The sequence below is a fragment of the Ranitomeya variabilis genome, chromosome 3 (assembly GCF_051348905.1).
Source record: "Ranitomeya variabilis isolate aRanVar5 chromosome 3, aRanVar5.hap1, whole genome shotgun sequence".
NCBI lineage: Eukaryota > Metazoa > Chordata > Amphibia > Anura > Dendrobatidae > Ranitomeya > Ranitomeya variabilis.
The window spans coordinates 120,403,065-120,416,244 of record NC_135234.1 but is presented as its reverse complement, the minus strand read 5'-3'; the positions used below and the strand labels follow the sequence as shown (position 1 = coordinate 120,416,244).

The following is a 13,180-nucleotide window of genomic DNA, read 5'->3' as shown; positions in this document are numbered from 1 at the left end:
TTGCGACAGTTGTCCTCAATGTAAAAACGTGTCTCCTACAAAAAACAAAAAAAAACAAACCTCCATGTGCTATGATTAATCTTACATTTTCGCACTCTAGGATTAATGTTAGTGTGATGAAATACAAGAGGTAATAAACAAATGTACTGTATGTTATGTAGTAATGCAATGTAGATGTTTTAATTTTTTAACATTTTATTTTAGACTTCAGCAAAAAAAAAAAAATCAGAAAAACAATAACCACATGCATGTGCATTAGGGTGTGTAGTTATTTAAAAAAGTTTATTCTGAATTTATGCTATGGCCAACAATATCTTATTGGGCCGTAGCTAAGTTTTGAAAGTAGAATTTCCATCTTCAAGTGGTTATCCAGGAATTCTCTGGCTTCATTTGACAACAAGTTAACAGAGCAGCCCCCTGACTTCTGCTCTGTCGAAGGGGTGACATTGCCGACATCGTGCTCATGGACAGCCGACTCCCCACAGTATGACAGCGGCAGTTATGCCTTGTCGCCAGAGCAGAGTGGAGGCAAAGGAGCTGCTCTACCGACGTGAGGTGACCGGAAGAAGATGAATTGCCTGCAGGAGCGGTCGATTTGGCCATGTGCACACGTTCAGTATTTTACCTCAGTATTTTACCTCAGTATTTGGTCAGTGTTTTGCCTCAGTATGTGTAAGCCAAAAGGAGTGGAACTATCAGAGGAAAAGTATAATAGAAACACGTCACCACTTCTGCATTTATCACCCTCTTCTGGTTTTGGCTGCCAAATACTGAGGTAAAATGCTGACCAAATACTGAACGTGTGAATGTGGCATTACTGCTCTGAGCCGCAGAGATTCGCGCTGGGCAGTACAGCCAGTTAGTTAGCCGCTACTTGCCTGTAAGTTCTTAGCTGAATAAGTAAAAAAAAGAAACAAATCCTGGATAACGCCGTTAAATATAAAATACCGCCATGTGTTTTAGATCACATAATAGCCTAAAAGATTTCACACACCGACATATTTGATATAATTATAATCAGAAAAATACAGGAATACATTTCCAGACATACATAAGGCACATGGAAATTGTACTTATTTATTGATTGTTATGCATGAAATTTAAGAACTTTGTTTGTATGATGTATGGAAAAAAACTCAGAAAAGAATAATTCTATCATACTATATATATTACCAAAAGAAAGCCAAAACAATATCCTAATCATGGGGCTCCGTACAATGGGTGGCAGGGGTTAATGTGGACAGCTGGCCACTGTATTTTTTGTCCAGGCCATGTGTGTATTACTATAGACTGATGCATGTAACATAATCGGCCTCCTACATGAGGGCTGTCTGTGGCCGTCCATTTGTCCATGCAGCTGCCGCGTACTGTATGTTGTGTGTCTATGGAGCTCATGTTTTGTATTTTGTCTCCATGACTTGAACAGGTGCCTGGTGTAAACCTCCCCATCAGCCAGCTGACATACTTCTTCTCCGCGATCCTCATCAGTGGTGTCATACATGAGATTGGGCACGGAGTGGCAGCCGTCAGGTAAGCTGATCATCCTAATTTTATGTCTGGCACTGCCAAAGCTGTATTTTGTATTCACATTAATATTTAAAGGCTATAACTGCCAGCAATATACGAGGTAGAAATATTTATACCTGGCCGTGCCTGGTAAAAGATGTCTCCGATCATCCTCTATTACAGTATTCTAATTGGCTTTTATGTTTAGACATTTTCTGAGAAATGATGAATTAGACTAAGTACACATTAGCGTATTTGTGCGCAGCGTATCATCCTCATGCCAAAACACATGCAAACGCATGGTTACGCTGCGTTTTTTTATCCGCATCAGCTTACACATGACACCAAAAAAAAGCTGCGTGTGCATGCATTTGTATGCGTTTTTGCCTGCGTTTGCGTTGTTTATGCGCATGCGTTCTATATTTCCAGGAGGTGTGTCTCAATGGGTGTGTCTCAGTCAGTTCCTGGACATGCACAGTCCGAAGTGTGCAAGCGCATCGAACGCATGCGTACACATGTCCTTGCGAACCAATGCGTTCCCATAGACAGTAATGCCTTGTTTATACACAATCATCCTCATGCGTATGCCTTCACATATTTGATGCCTCAAAAAATGCAACATGTTGCGTTCACCGGACACCGCAAAAGGACACATGCAGACGCATCCGCATTCTAACTGATGCAAATGCATGTCCCTGCGTACACAATGTTAAAGGGAACCTATCACCCCGTTTTTTTCGGTATGAGATAAAAATACTGTTAAATAGGGCCTGAGCTGTGCATTACAATAGTGTAGTTTGTGGACCCCGATTCCCCACCTATGCTGCCGAAATACATTACCAAAGTAGTCGTTTTCGCTTGTCAATCAGGCTGGTCAGGTCGGATGGGCGTGGTTTCTTCCCCCAGATATTGCGTAGTTTTCCGTTGGTGGCGTAGTGGTGTGCGCATGTCCAAGGTCCCGAATCCTGCACAGGGGTGTGAAAATAGCAGCGATGTCCGTTATTCCATTGGTGATCGGTGGGCGCGGCCATCTTGCTTTGGCCGCGTGTGCGCAGAAGCGGCGCTCTGCTGGCCGCGGCTTCAGGAAAATGGCCGCCGCGATATCCATCTGCGCACGCGCGGCATCCCGCGGCCATTTTCCTGAAGCCGCGGCCAGCAGAGCGCCGCTTCTGCGCACGCGCGGCCAAAGCAAGATGGCCGCGCCCACCGATCACCAATGGAATAACGGACATCGCTGCTATTTTCACACCCCTGTGCAGGATTCGGGACCTTGGACATGCGCACACCACTACGCCTCCAACGGAAAACTACGCAATATCTGGGGGAAGAAACCACGCCCATCCGACCTGACCAGCCTGATTGACAGGCGAAAACGACTACTTTGGTAACGTATTTCGGCAGCATAGGTGGGGAATCGGGGTCCACAAACTACACTATTGTAATGCACAGCTCAGGCCCTATTTAACAGTATTTTTATCTCATACCGAAAAAAACGGGGTGATAGGTTCCCTTTAAAGATAGGTACACAAGACGCATGCAGATCCATACGCAGGCCTACGCTGCGCACAGATACGCTAATGTGAACTCGGCCTAAGAAATATTAATTGAGATTCTAGTTAAAGAGTAACTAAACTTTTATTTATTTTTTAATAATTTTGTTGAGCGTAGAAAGTTTGAAAACTTATCAAATAACTTTATCAGAAGATTTGTCTACATTCCTGTAAAAAATTGCTTGTAAGTTTCTTCCAAACCCCCGCTTTTCCCCTATTTTCCTTGCTTCAGCTGCATTGAAACCAGAATGTACTCATTTGTAGTACAGATGATGACAGTGAAAAGCTCAGCACTGGTCTCCTGCTCTGAGAGTTCTGCTTATTAAAGCAATCTTCTGCAGCAGCTTATCTCCAGAGTTTGTCAGACACAAGTGCTATCCCCTTCACTGCCATCACCTATACTCCTAATGAGCACATTCTGATTTTATTGCAACTCTGAGATTTAAAAGGTGGGGAAACGCAAAAAATGCGGTAAAAGGAACAACATTCACCTGCAGCACCAGTGCCAACACTCAAGTGGTCCATGCCTGTCTTTACTCTCCGGCAGTGATGATGCACAATACATACATGTGACTGCTGCAGCCAAATACTGGCCTAGTGATTCACAAAACCATAGAGGCCAATGATTGGCTGCAGCAGTCACATGTATGTATAGCATAGCATCGCCGCAGGTAAGGAGATGGACTGGCAGAGAGCAGCAGGACATCAATAATCAATCAATCAGTTGGGGATTAATCAAGCAAATATTGGTTATTTTATCACATTTCCTAAGTTACTAAAATCCTGGCTAACCTTTTTAAAGAATAATGAAGCATTTCCCATAGATTTCAGTTCCCATATTTAATCAGAAGGGCAGCCATCTTGCCTAAATTACTACTCTAAGCTGTGAACATCAGTAAACAGATTTGCTTTACAGCATCATTTCAGAAAACACCAAAACAACCCATTAATTTGTATTATTGTTGGTGTGAATTGATTCACAGGATTCAGACCATCAACCACATCAGTAATCTATTGGAAGAAGAGCCACGGATACTGTAAGGTTAGAGGCGGTCCTCAAGGCTCCCAGCCAGTGGCCATAGGTTACTGATGTGGTTGATGGAGCGCGTCCTCAGAATTGATTCATACTATAATTTCTATGTTAGAGTGCCGAGAGCAAGTTCTGTAACCTGTGCGGAAGTCATAATGGAGAGAGGAGTGGTGGTGCCAGTGGTGGTGTGAGAGGCGTCGGTGGTGGTGTGAGGAGTCGGTGGTGGTGTGAGAGGAGTCAGTGGTGGTGTGAGAGGCATCAGTGGTGGTGTGAGAGGCATCAGTGGTGGTGTGAGAGGTGTCTGGTGGTGTGAGAGGCGTCGGTGGTGGTGTGAGAGGAGTCCGTGGTGTGAGAGAAGTCAGTGGTGGTCTGAGAGGAGTCAGTGGTGGTGTGAGAGGTGTCAGTGGTGGTGTGAGAGGAGTCAGTAGTGGTGTGAGAGGTCAGTTGTGGTGTTAGAGGTGTCTGGTGGTGAGAGAGGCGTCGGTGGTGGTGTGAGAGGAGTCGGTGGTGTGAGAGGTGTCAGTGGTGGTGTGAGAGGAGTCAGTGGTGGTGTGAGAGGTGTCTGGTGGTGTGAGAGGCGTCGGTGGTGGTGTGAGAGGAGCCGGTGGTGTGAGAGGCGTCAGTGGTGGTGTGAGAGGAGTCAGTGGTGGTGTGAGAGGAGTCAGTGGTGGTGTGAGAGGTGTCAGCGGTGGTGTGAGAGGTGTCAGTGGTGGTGTGAGAGGAGTCGGTGGTGTGAGAGGCGTCGGTGGTGGTGTGAGAGGCGTCGGTGGTGGTGTGAGAGGCGTCGGTGGTGGTGTGAGAGGCGTCGGTGGTGGTGTGAGAGGAGTCGGTGGTGGTGTGAGAGGAGTCAGTGGTGGTGTGAGAGGAGTCAGTGGTGGTGTGAGAGGAGTCAGTGGTAGTGTGAGAGGTGTCAGTGATCTTCTCAAATCTGCCTCCATCCCTATAATAAAGGTGTTACCTTGTCTAGAATTTGTCTCTTTAGCCAGTTCTGTTCTTTGCCAGCCATCTATAGATGTAGCACTTGTAAAGGTGAATTGTGTGGTTCACTGAAGTTTGTGTAGTGCGGCCTCTCATTTACATCATAGTGTGACGAGCGCACTGCACAGATTATATGTGAGATTTGTGCTTTGCGTTTATTTAAAGAGAATCAGTCTGGAGGTTTTGCTGTGGAATCTGAGAATAGCATGATGTAGGGGCTGAGACCCTGATTCCAGTGATGTGATTACTAGGCTGTGTGTTGCTGTTTCAATAAATCAGTGATTTATCAGCTAGAGATTAACACTGTAGGACTAGGTGTCTGGCGCCTCCTAGTCCTCTCCTCTGTGTAGCCCTTCCCCTACCACCCGCCACTGATCAACAGCTTTCTGTGATTGTACAGTGTAACAATCAGGGATTATTCCAAAATGACAGCATGTAAATCAGTAAGTGATACATCGCGGGAATTCGGATATTAACAATGCTATACGTGTGTACGGCTTATCCACTCTGGCTCCTGGAGGTTTTCAGCTGTACCCCAGTTATCTATGACGTATTACTGTCATTGATCACTGGATTGATGTTACTTTTGTATCCACAGGGAGACCGTGCGCTTTAATGGGTTTGGCATGTTCATATTTGTGGTGTATCCCGGGGCGTTTGTTGATCTTTTTACCACGCACCTCCAGCTGATTTCACCCGTTCAGCAGTTGCGGATATTTTGTGCAGGTAAGTGACCTTCATTCGTCTCTATACGTTATTAATGTCATTGGGGGGATGTCGCATGCTGCTCCTGAGCGTGAGGGGGGGATTTCTGGTTATAATTGGAGGGCACATATTTCAGATTCATGCCGTCCCTCAGAGCCATAACATCTCACAACATAGCAAGTTTCCTAGATGAAAAGAAATTCTTCAGCCCAGCCGCTTCACTTTTTTAAAATAAATTTGGTATGTGGAGTATTTGCCTTTGACTCCGCCATTTGCTTTCCTGTATGCCCAGTATGCATGAAGAACATGTACAAGGACTGTAGGGCACGGCCATCCTACGCTGAGTGCCATGGATGCTGTTAGTGGAGCTTCTGAGAATTTATGAGCCCATATTGTTATGAGGAAGCCATTTTTTCATCTAAAGTAGGCCATACACTCTGGCCATGTACTTGTTCTGCCAACAGCTGCTTGTTCCCACTCCTCCATACACATACAATTGTTCCTAATGGAGAGGAGGAAGAATGTTATGGGAACAAAAGCTTCGCCAATGTCTGACCCTTATTTCCCTCCCAGCGTCTAATATCGGGAAGAGTTAGGACACCCCATATACATTAGACAGTTGGCATGTCCTGAAATTGGCACCTTCTGGATATGGGACCCTAATGTGAAGGTTAACCATTTTGTGACTATGTCCTTCCATCCCTGAAAGCCTAGAGTAAAATGCCGCAGATATATCTGTGTAATCACTATGTATTTTACTCAATTTCCCACACATTATAGTAATCTCATGCATATAAGCCATTCCTTAGAGGTTTTCCAGGAACGTACACAATATCATAGTCATGTCATTAAGGAGAGTGGGAAAGGCTGTTTATAGACACCTGTTTATTTTCTAGGAAAACAGTTAATCGGGCATATTAACATTCTGCAGGGGCCAGCGTTCAGCAGTGGAACTTTTCTTTTAATCAGACAACTTTTTATTGAACATTTTCTAAAGAACAATGCAATTAAACCCCAAACATTACCCACCCTACCTGCCCATCCCACCTCAAAGTCCATATACTGCTGTTTATAGAATATGTAATTGCAAATGTATATTATATATATATAAAGTCAACATTCACTGCTCAAAAAATAAAGGGAACACTTAAACAACACAAGGTAACTCCAAGTCCATGTGAAATCAACCTGTCCAGTTATGAAGTAACACCGGTTGTGAATCAATTTCTCCTGGTGTTGTGCAAATTGAACAGACATTGCTGTCATCCCTAGAGGTACTATACAATAACATGAAGCAGTGTCTACAAACCACAGAAGTTGCTCAGGTAGTGCAGCTCATCCAGGATGGCACATCAATGTGAGCTGTGGCAAGAAGGGTAACTGTCTATCAGCGTAGTGTCCAGAGCATGGAACAGATAATAAGAGACAGGCCAGCACACCAGGAGACGTGGAGGGGGCCGCTACCTCACCTTTATTCAAGGAGGAACAAGGGAGCACTGCTAGAGCCCTGCAAAACGACCTCCAGCAGGCCACTAACATCCATGTGTCTGCTCAAACTGTCAGAAACGGACTCAACGAGGGTGGTATGAGGGCCTGACATCCACAAGTGAGTGTTGTGCTTATAGCCTGACACCGTGCAGGGAGATTGGCATTTGCCAGAGAACACCAACATGGGCAGTTTCAACATCGGTGCCCTGTGCTCTTCAAATTTCTGAAATGTCCCCCTTTTTTGATTCACATATTTCTCAAGGCGTATAGTGTTGTTTAACCCTGTTATTACCTCTCCAACAACTGAAGTGTTAGGATTCTTCCAGTATGAAGCTATACTTCTCCGGACCTGATATAGTACATACACATTTATAGGGAGACAGTGACTTTCCCTCACAGGGATTTGAGCTGTGTAACCAAGAACACAAGGGAAAGGTTCCGGAGGAATCTGACTATCGTACACTGAGTCTATAAGCTCTATCGCGTCCCTCCAGTGCCTCCAAAGACATGGACAGTTCCACATTAGATGTATTAAATCTGCAATTGGGATTTTAATATTTCCAGCATCGTGAATCCGATTTCACACCTATTTTAACTAAAAGAGGTGTCCTATATACCCTATGGACTAAAAACAAGTGGGAGACTCCATGTGACTTGGTAACAGACTCCCTAGGGACATCCTGCTCTATATTCTCCCATATCCCGTCATTTAAGGGGCCAACATCCTTCTGTCACTTCTCTTTTAGGGGACAAGATCTCTTTCTCAGTCTAGATTCCAATAGACATTTATAATATAAAGACATTGCAGCTTTTGTGCCCCCTTAGTCTCCACCATATGTATTGTTGGGGTCAGTGCATTGGATTTGGCTTGCACTGCACAGGCGTGTCTGAGTTGTAAATATTGGAAAAACTTACCGTTTGGTAAATCAGATTCCCGCCTGAGCATCTCAAAGATTTTTAAATACCCCTCACTATATAATTGGGTTATAGTGTATATACCTTTTCTTTTCCAAAGATCAAAGCAGTGGAGCTTTTCAGTGTTGGCATAGCCCAAGAAAAAACCCAAAATGAGCATATATACCCTATAGCAAGTAAATAGGCAAATAGTAATAGTACATGTAAATAACATAGGTACTTAGTTAACACTACTTTAATTAAAAAAAAACAAAAACATAAAAGCCATCCCACCATGACAAGGTGTACTTATTGGGAAGGTCCTAGCCGGTCTCTAATATTAACTCCTTACCATGTGTCAATGTAAATCAGGGTGAAGTCAGTCATAAAATATAGCCGCCATGGCCACAGTGTGAACGTGCTCTTACGCTTTGCACATAAGCGTCTATAATAACTGTGATGGGGTTCTGGCATTTAATTTTGGGTGTCTGGGGGAGTTTCACCCCTTTAGATGGACACACTGATGCCACTACAATAAGCTGATCTCAGACCTGGGAATTATGCTACTTTTCCCTAATTAAGGTCATTACTTTACTATATACAATTAGAAGGAGAAATACCGGCACACTGTGGTCCAGACTTATAGAGGTAGGACCCTCCACACCACAAAAGAAAATGGGACTGGAGGTCTTGCTGCAATGTTCATTTATTTTGATCTGGCAAGGAGTCAAAACCAGATGTGGTCCAACATTTCAACCAGGTGCCATATTTGTCAAGGACATTTGTTGCAGGTGCAGGTAGGGAAAATCTAGTAGAGCAATAATGTAATTCGTAAGATCTTTCATGTCAAGGAGGCCCTGTGTGGAGCAAGAGCCGGCAATCGGGAAATGCGGCAAATATTGCCCCACGGCTTACAGCCTTACAAAGTTTTACATTTGCACTTTTCACACTCTTTGTACAATCTGTTCCACGATGTATTGATAGTGATCACGTTGGCGTATTATATTTTGCCAAACTCTTGTAGGTAATACAATCTTAATAATTTTTAGCGTTGCACTTGGTGGCCACTAGATGGCACACTAAGTTCATGTTGTAAGTGTCATTAGGACTTGGAGACAATTTTGTGGCATTTTAGTAACAATAAAAGTTTTCCTCTGATGCCGGGATAGAAAAACATTTTAGAAAATAATTTGGGATAGTTTCTTTACTTATTTTATTGCACACATGCTGTAACCTACAATTGACCATAGAATTGTTAAGTGGGAAAATCTGCAGCCACTGGTACCTTCATTAAGAAATCTATACCTCGCCCAAATCTATCCCAATAAAAATGACGTATATTGCAAAGTTTCTCAGAGGCACTTATATGGCTAATTTAATACATAGCTATACCTACAGATACGTAGTGTGGTGGATATTATTATCATTATTATTATTTTCCTCAACAATATACGGTAATATTAGATGCACTTTTTTTTAAGCACTTACAGTGGTTGGATGTAACTGTTGTACAGACCCAGAATTTCATGGCTCAATGTGGCCATTCCGGGGTACTATATATGCATAGATGGAGACATATAATACTTGCAGATGAATCCCCTTTTATATAAACCTTTTGTCATCGTTTCTTCATTGTGTACTGTTGTATCTGTCTGTAGGAGTCTGGCACAATTTTATTCTCGGCCTTCTGGGCATCTTGATATTGTTTCCACTCCCTGCCATCCTGTACCCATTTTATTCCACCGGTGTTGGTGCCCTTGTGACTGAAGTCTTTGAGGTAAGTCAGTATTTTCTCTACCAGTAGTGCACACTAGATTCTGAGGCTGCCGATCGGAGCCACGAGTCTCCAGAGCCTTTGGATAGTAGCATCCTGTCACTATGGATGTATTTCTCTGGACATTTTCATTTTCACCATAATTCCTATTCAGATTGCTCCTCTCCCAGCCCCCGTCCCAGCCTTCTGCTTTGCTGGGGGAGGGACACATCTGAAGATTGACAGTTTGCACAGCAGCATGGTCACACCTGTGGTATGAACTGTGCCCTCGCAGGGTATTACATAGCTTTGGCTGCTTTAGTAATCCGATTTTACTAAATATAAGGATTATATTGGATATTAGTGATGAGCGAACGTGCTGGGATAAGGTGTTACCAGATAATGATCGGGTGCTATCTGAGTGTCTTCATCGTGGTCGAATAATATGTTTGAATCCCCTTGACTGCTTGTCTCGTGGATGTTCAACAGCCACAACATATGCAGAGATTGTCTAATGAACAGGCGATCCCTCAGGTGTTGCGACTGTCGAACAACAGCGAGACATGCGATCCCTCAGGTGTTGCGACTGTCGAACAACAGCGAGACATGCAGCCGTGGGGACTCGAACATATTATTCGAGCACGCCAAAGACACTCGGTTAGCACCCGAGCATGCTCTGATAACACCTTATCCTAGCACATTCGCTCATCGCTATTAGATACACTTTGACCTAGAACTCAAGCTTTGTAATGATGTGATTAAGTTTTTCTTGTTGAAATGTTTAATTATCTGATTGATAGTTCCATGGTTTGTACTTCGGTTCTAAAGTTTCTTGAACGTGTCTAGGTGCGACCCTCTTTCCTCCTTACAGATGTACATGTATAGTGATGTAGGGAAACAAAAGAGTCACAAAAGAACAAAATCACACATGCTAATACAAGTGAAATAAGGCACTTAAAGAGTAACTACATTTTTTTTTTCAACAGTCATTTGAAGAAACAGAGCAGCACTCACCCCCATGGGTCCAGGTGTGTCAAGACACCTTAACACACCTGGAACCGTAGAAGCGCCAGACGGGCACAAAACGCCTTAGTCCACAATATCTCCTGCACCCTGCATTCTCCTGTGTACCCTATGGATGTCCCGATGCATTGAAAAATAAAGGACTTTCCTTTGTAAAAAGGAGTGTTGAGTGCTGCTCTTTCTGTTTCTTCAAATGACTGTCGCTTTATACTTGTGAGCTAGCACCACGATCTTTCTTACTTGCTGCAAAAGCTCTAACAAAAGCAAACCGTTATACATGTGTGGCAAGTTGTTGGCTGGTGTCCCAGCTCTCTTGTTTTTATTATATAAACTTTTTTTTTTATCAGTCTCAGCTCATTTTGCTGCTTCTCCAGAATGCCATGATGAAAGTGCTGCTTTAGCTGCCATGTTTACGCACTTTGCTGATTTGAACTGCATCTGCACCGAAAAGCCGCACTCCAGTGTGAGCTTGCCTGCTCCCCTCCTCCATGCTCAAACACCGTTGCAAACCCTCTTCATGTTTGGGGATGGGTGAGAGAAGCATAAATGCTCATACTGGAGTGTGGACTTTTGGCATTCTAAAGGTTCATTTACATGAATCGAACATAGGCTCTAAATGACTTCCGTTCACTTACTTGTTTGCTACTCAGCGGTTTTTTAATAGCCTGATTATATAGGCAGACAAACGGTAAGCAATGTGCACTGCATGATCTGTAACAGATCGTTCAGTGTGTGGAAGCCGGCATTGTTCTTGACAGCGTATGTCCTATTTACACAGGACGTTGTACTGCCTAGAATGCAAGATACTGCAAGATTATCATGAAACAAGTATTCCCAGCAACGCTTATTCATTATCTCACAGTGTAAATACATCTTAGGTGCATGTACAAGGCAGGTAAAACATAGGTGCATGTAGAAGGCAGGTAAAACATAGGTGCATATAGAAGGCAGGTAAAACATAGGTGCATGTAGAAGGCAGGTAAAACATAGGTGCATGTAGAAGGCAGGTAAAACATAGGTGCATATAGAAGGCAGGTAAAACATAGGTGCATGTAGAAGGCAGGTAAAACATGGGTGCATGTACAAGGCAGGTAAAACATAGGTGCATGTACGAGGCAGGTAAAACATGGGTGCATGTACGAGGCAGGTAAAACATAGGTGCATGTAGAAGGCAGGTAAAACATAGGTGCATGTAGAAGGCAGGTAAAACATAGGTGCATGTACAAGGCAGGTAAAACAGGTGCATGTAGAAGGCAGGTAAAACATAGGTGCATGTAGAAGGCAGGTAAAACATAGGTGCATGTACGAGGCAGGTAAAACATAGGTGCATGTACGAGGTAGGTAAAACATGGGTGCATTTACAAGGCAGGTAAAACAGGTGCATGCACGAGGCAGGTAAAACAGGTGCATGTACGAGGCAGGTAAAACAGGTGCATGTACGAGGCAGGTAAAACATAGGTGCATGTACGAGGCAGGTAAAACATGGGTGCATGTACAAGGCAGGTAAAACAGGTGCATGTACGAGGCAGGTAAAACATGGGTGCATGTACGAGGCAGGAAAAAAATATGGGTGCATGTACGAGGCAGGTAAAACATGGGTGCATGTACGAGGCAGGTAAAACATGGGTGCATGTACGAGGCAGGTAAAACATGGGTGCATGTACGAGGCAGGTAAAACATGGGTGCATGTACGAGGCAGGTAAAACATGGGTGCATGTACGAGGCAGGTAAAACATGGGTGCATGTACGAGGCAGGTAAAACATGGGTGCATGTACGAGGCAGGTAACACAGGTGCATGTACGAGGCAGGTAAAACATGGGTGCATGTACGAGGCAGGTAAAACATGGGTGCATGTACGAGGCAGGTAAAACATGGGTGCATGTACGAGGCAGGTAAAACATGGGTGCTTGTACGAGGCAGGTAAAACATGGGTGCATGTACGAGGCAGGTAAAACATAGGTGCATGCACGAGGCAGGTAAAACATGGGTGTATGTACGAGGCAGGTAAAACATAGGTGCATGTACGAGGCAGGTAAAACAGGTGCATGTAGAAGGCAGGTAAAACATAGGTGCATGTATGAGGCAGGTAAAACATAGGTGCATGTACGAGGCAGGTAAAACATGGGTGCATGTACGAGGCAGGAAACAAATATGGGTGCATGTACGAGGCAGGTAAAACATGGGTGCATGTACGAGGCAGGTAAAACATGGGTGCATGTACGAGGCAGGTAAAACATGGGTGCATGTACGAG

The 13,180-nt window shown here is 44.0% G+C and overlaps 1 protein-coding gene across 1 annotated transcript in view; it reads left to right on the top strand.

The window, feature by feature from the left end:
• The window catches only part of MBTPS2 (membrane bound transcription factor peptidase, site 2), a 110,806-nt gene that overhangs the window by 29,038 nt on the left and 68,588 nt on the right, over window positions 1-13,180 (top strand). Inside the window, exons 4-6 of the mRNA XM_077294608.1 lie at window positions 1,427-1,530; window positions 5,663-5,790; window positions 9,810-9,928. Of these exons, the coding sequence (XP_077150723.1) occupies window positions 1,427-1,530; window positions 5,663-5,790; window positions 9,810-9,928 (351 nt within the window). The remainder of the gene's footprint in view (window positions 1-1,426; window positions 1,531-5,662; window positions 5,791-9,809; window positions 9,929-13,180) is intronic.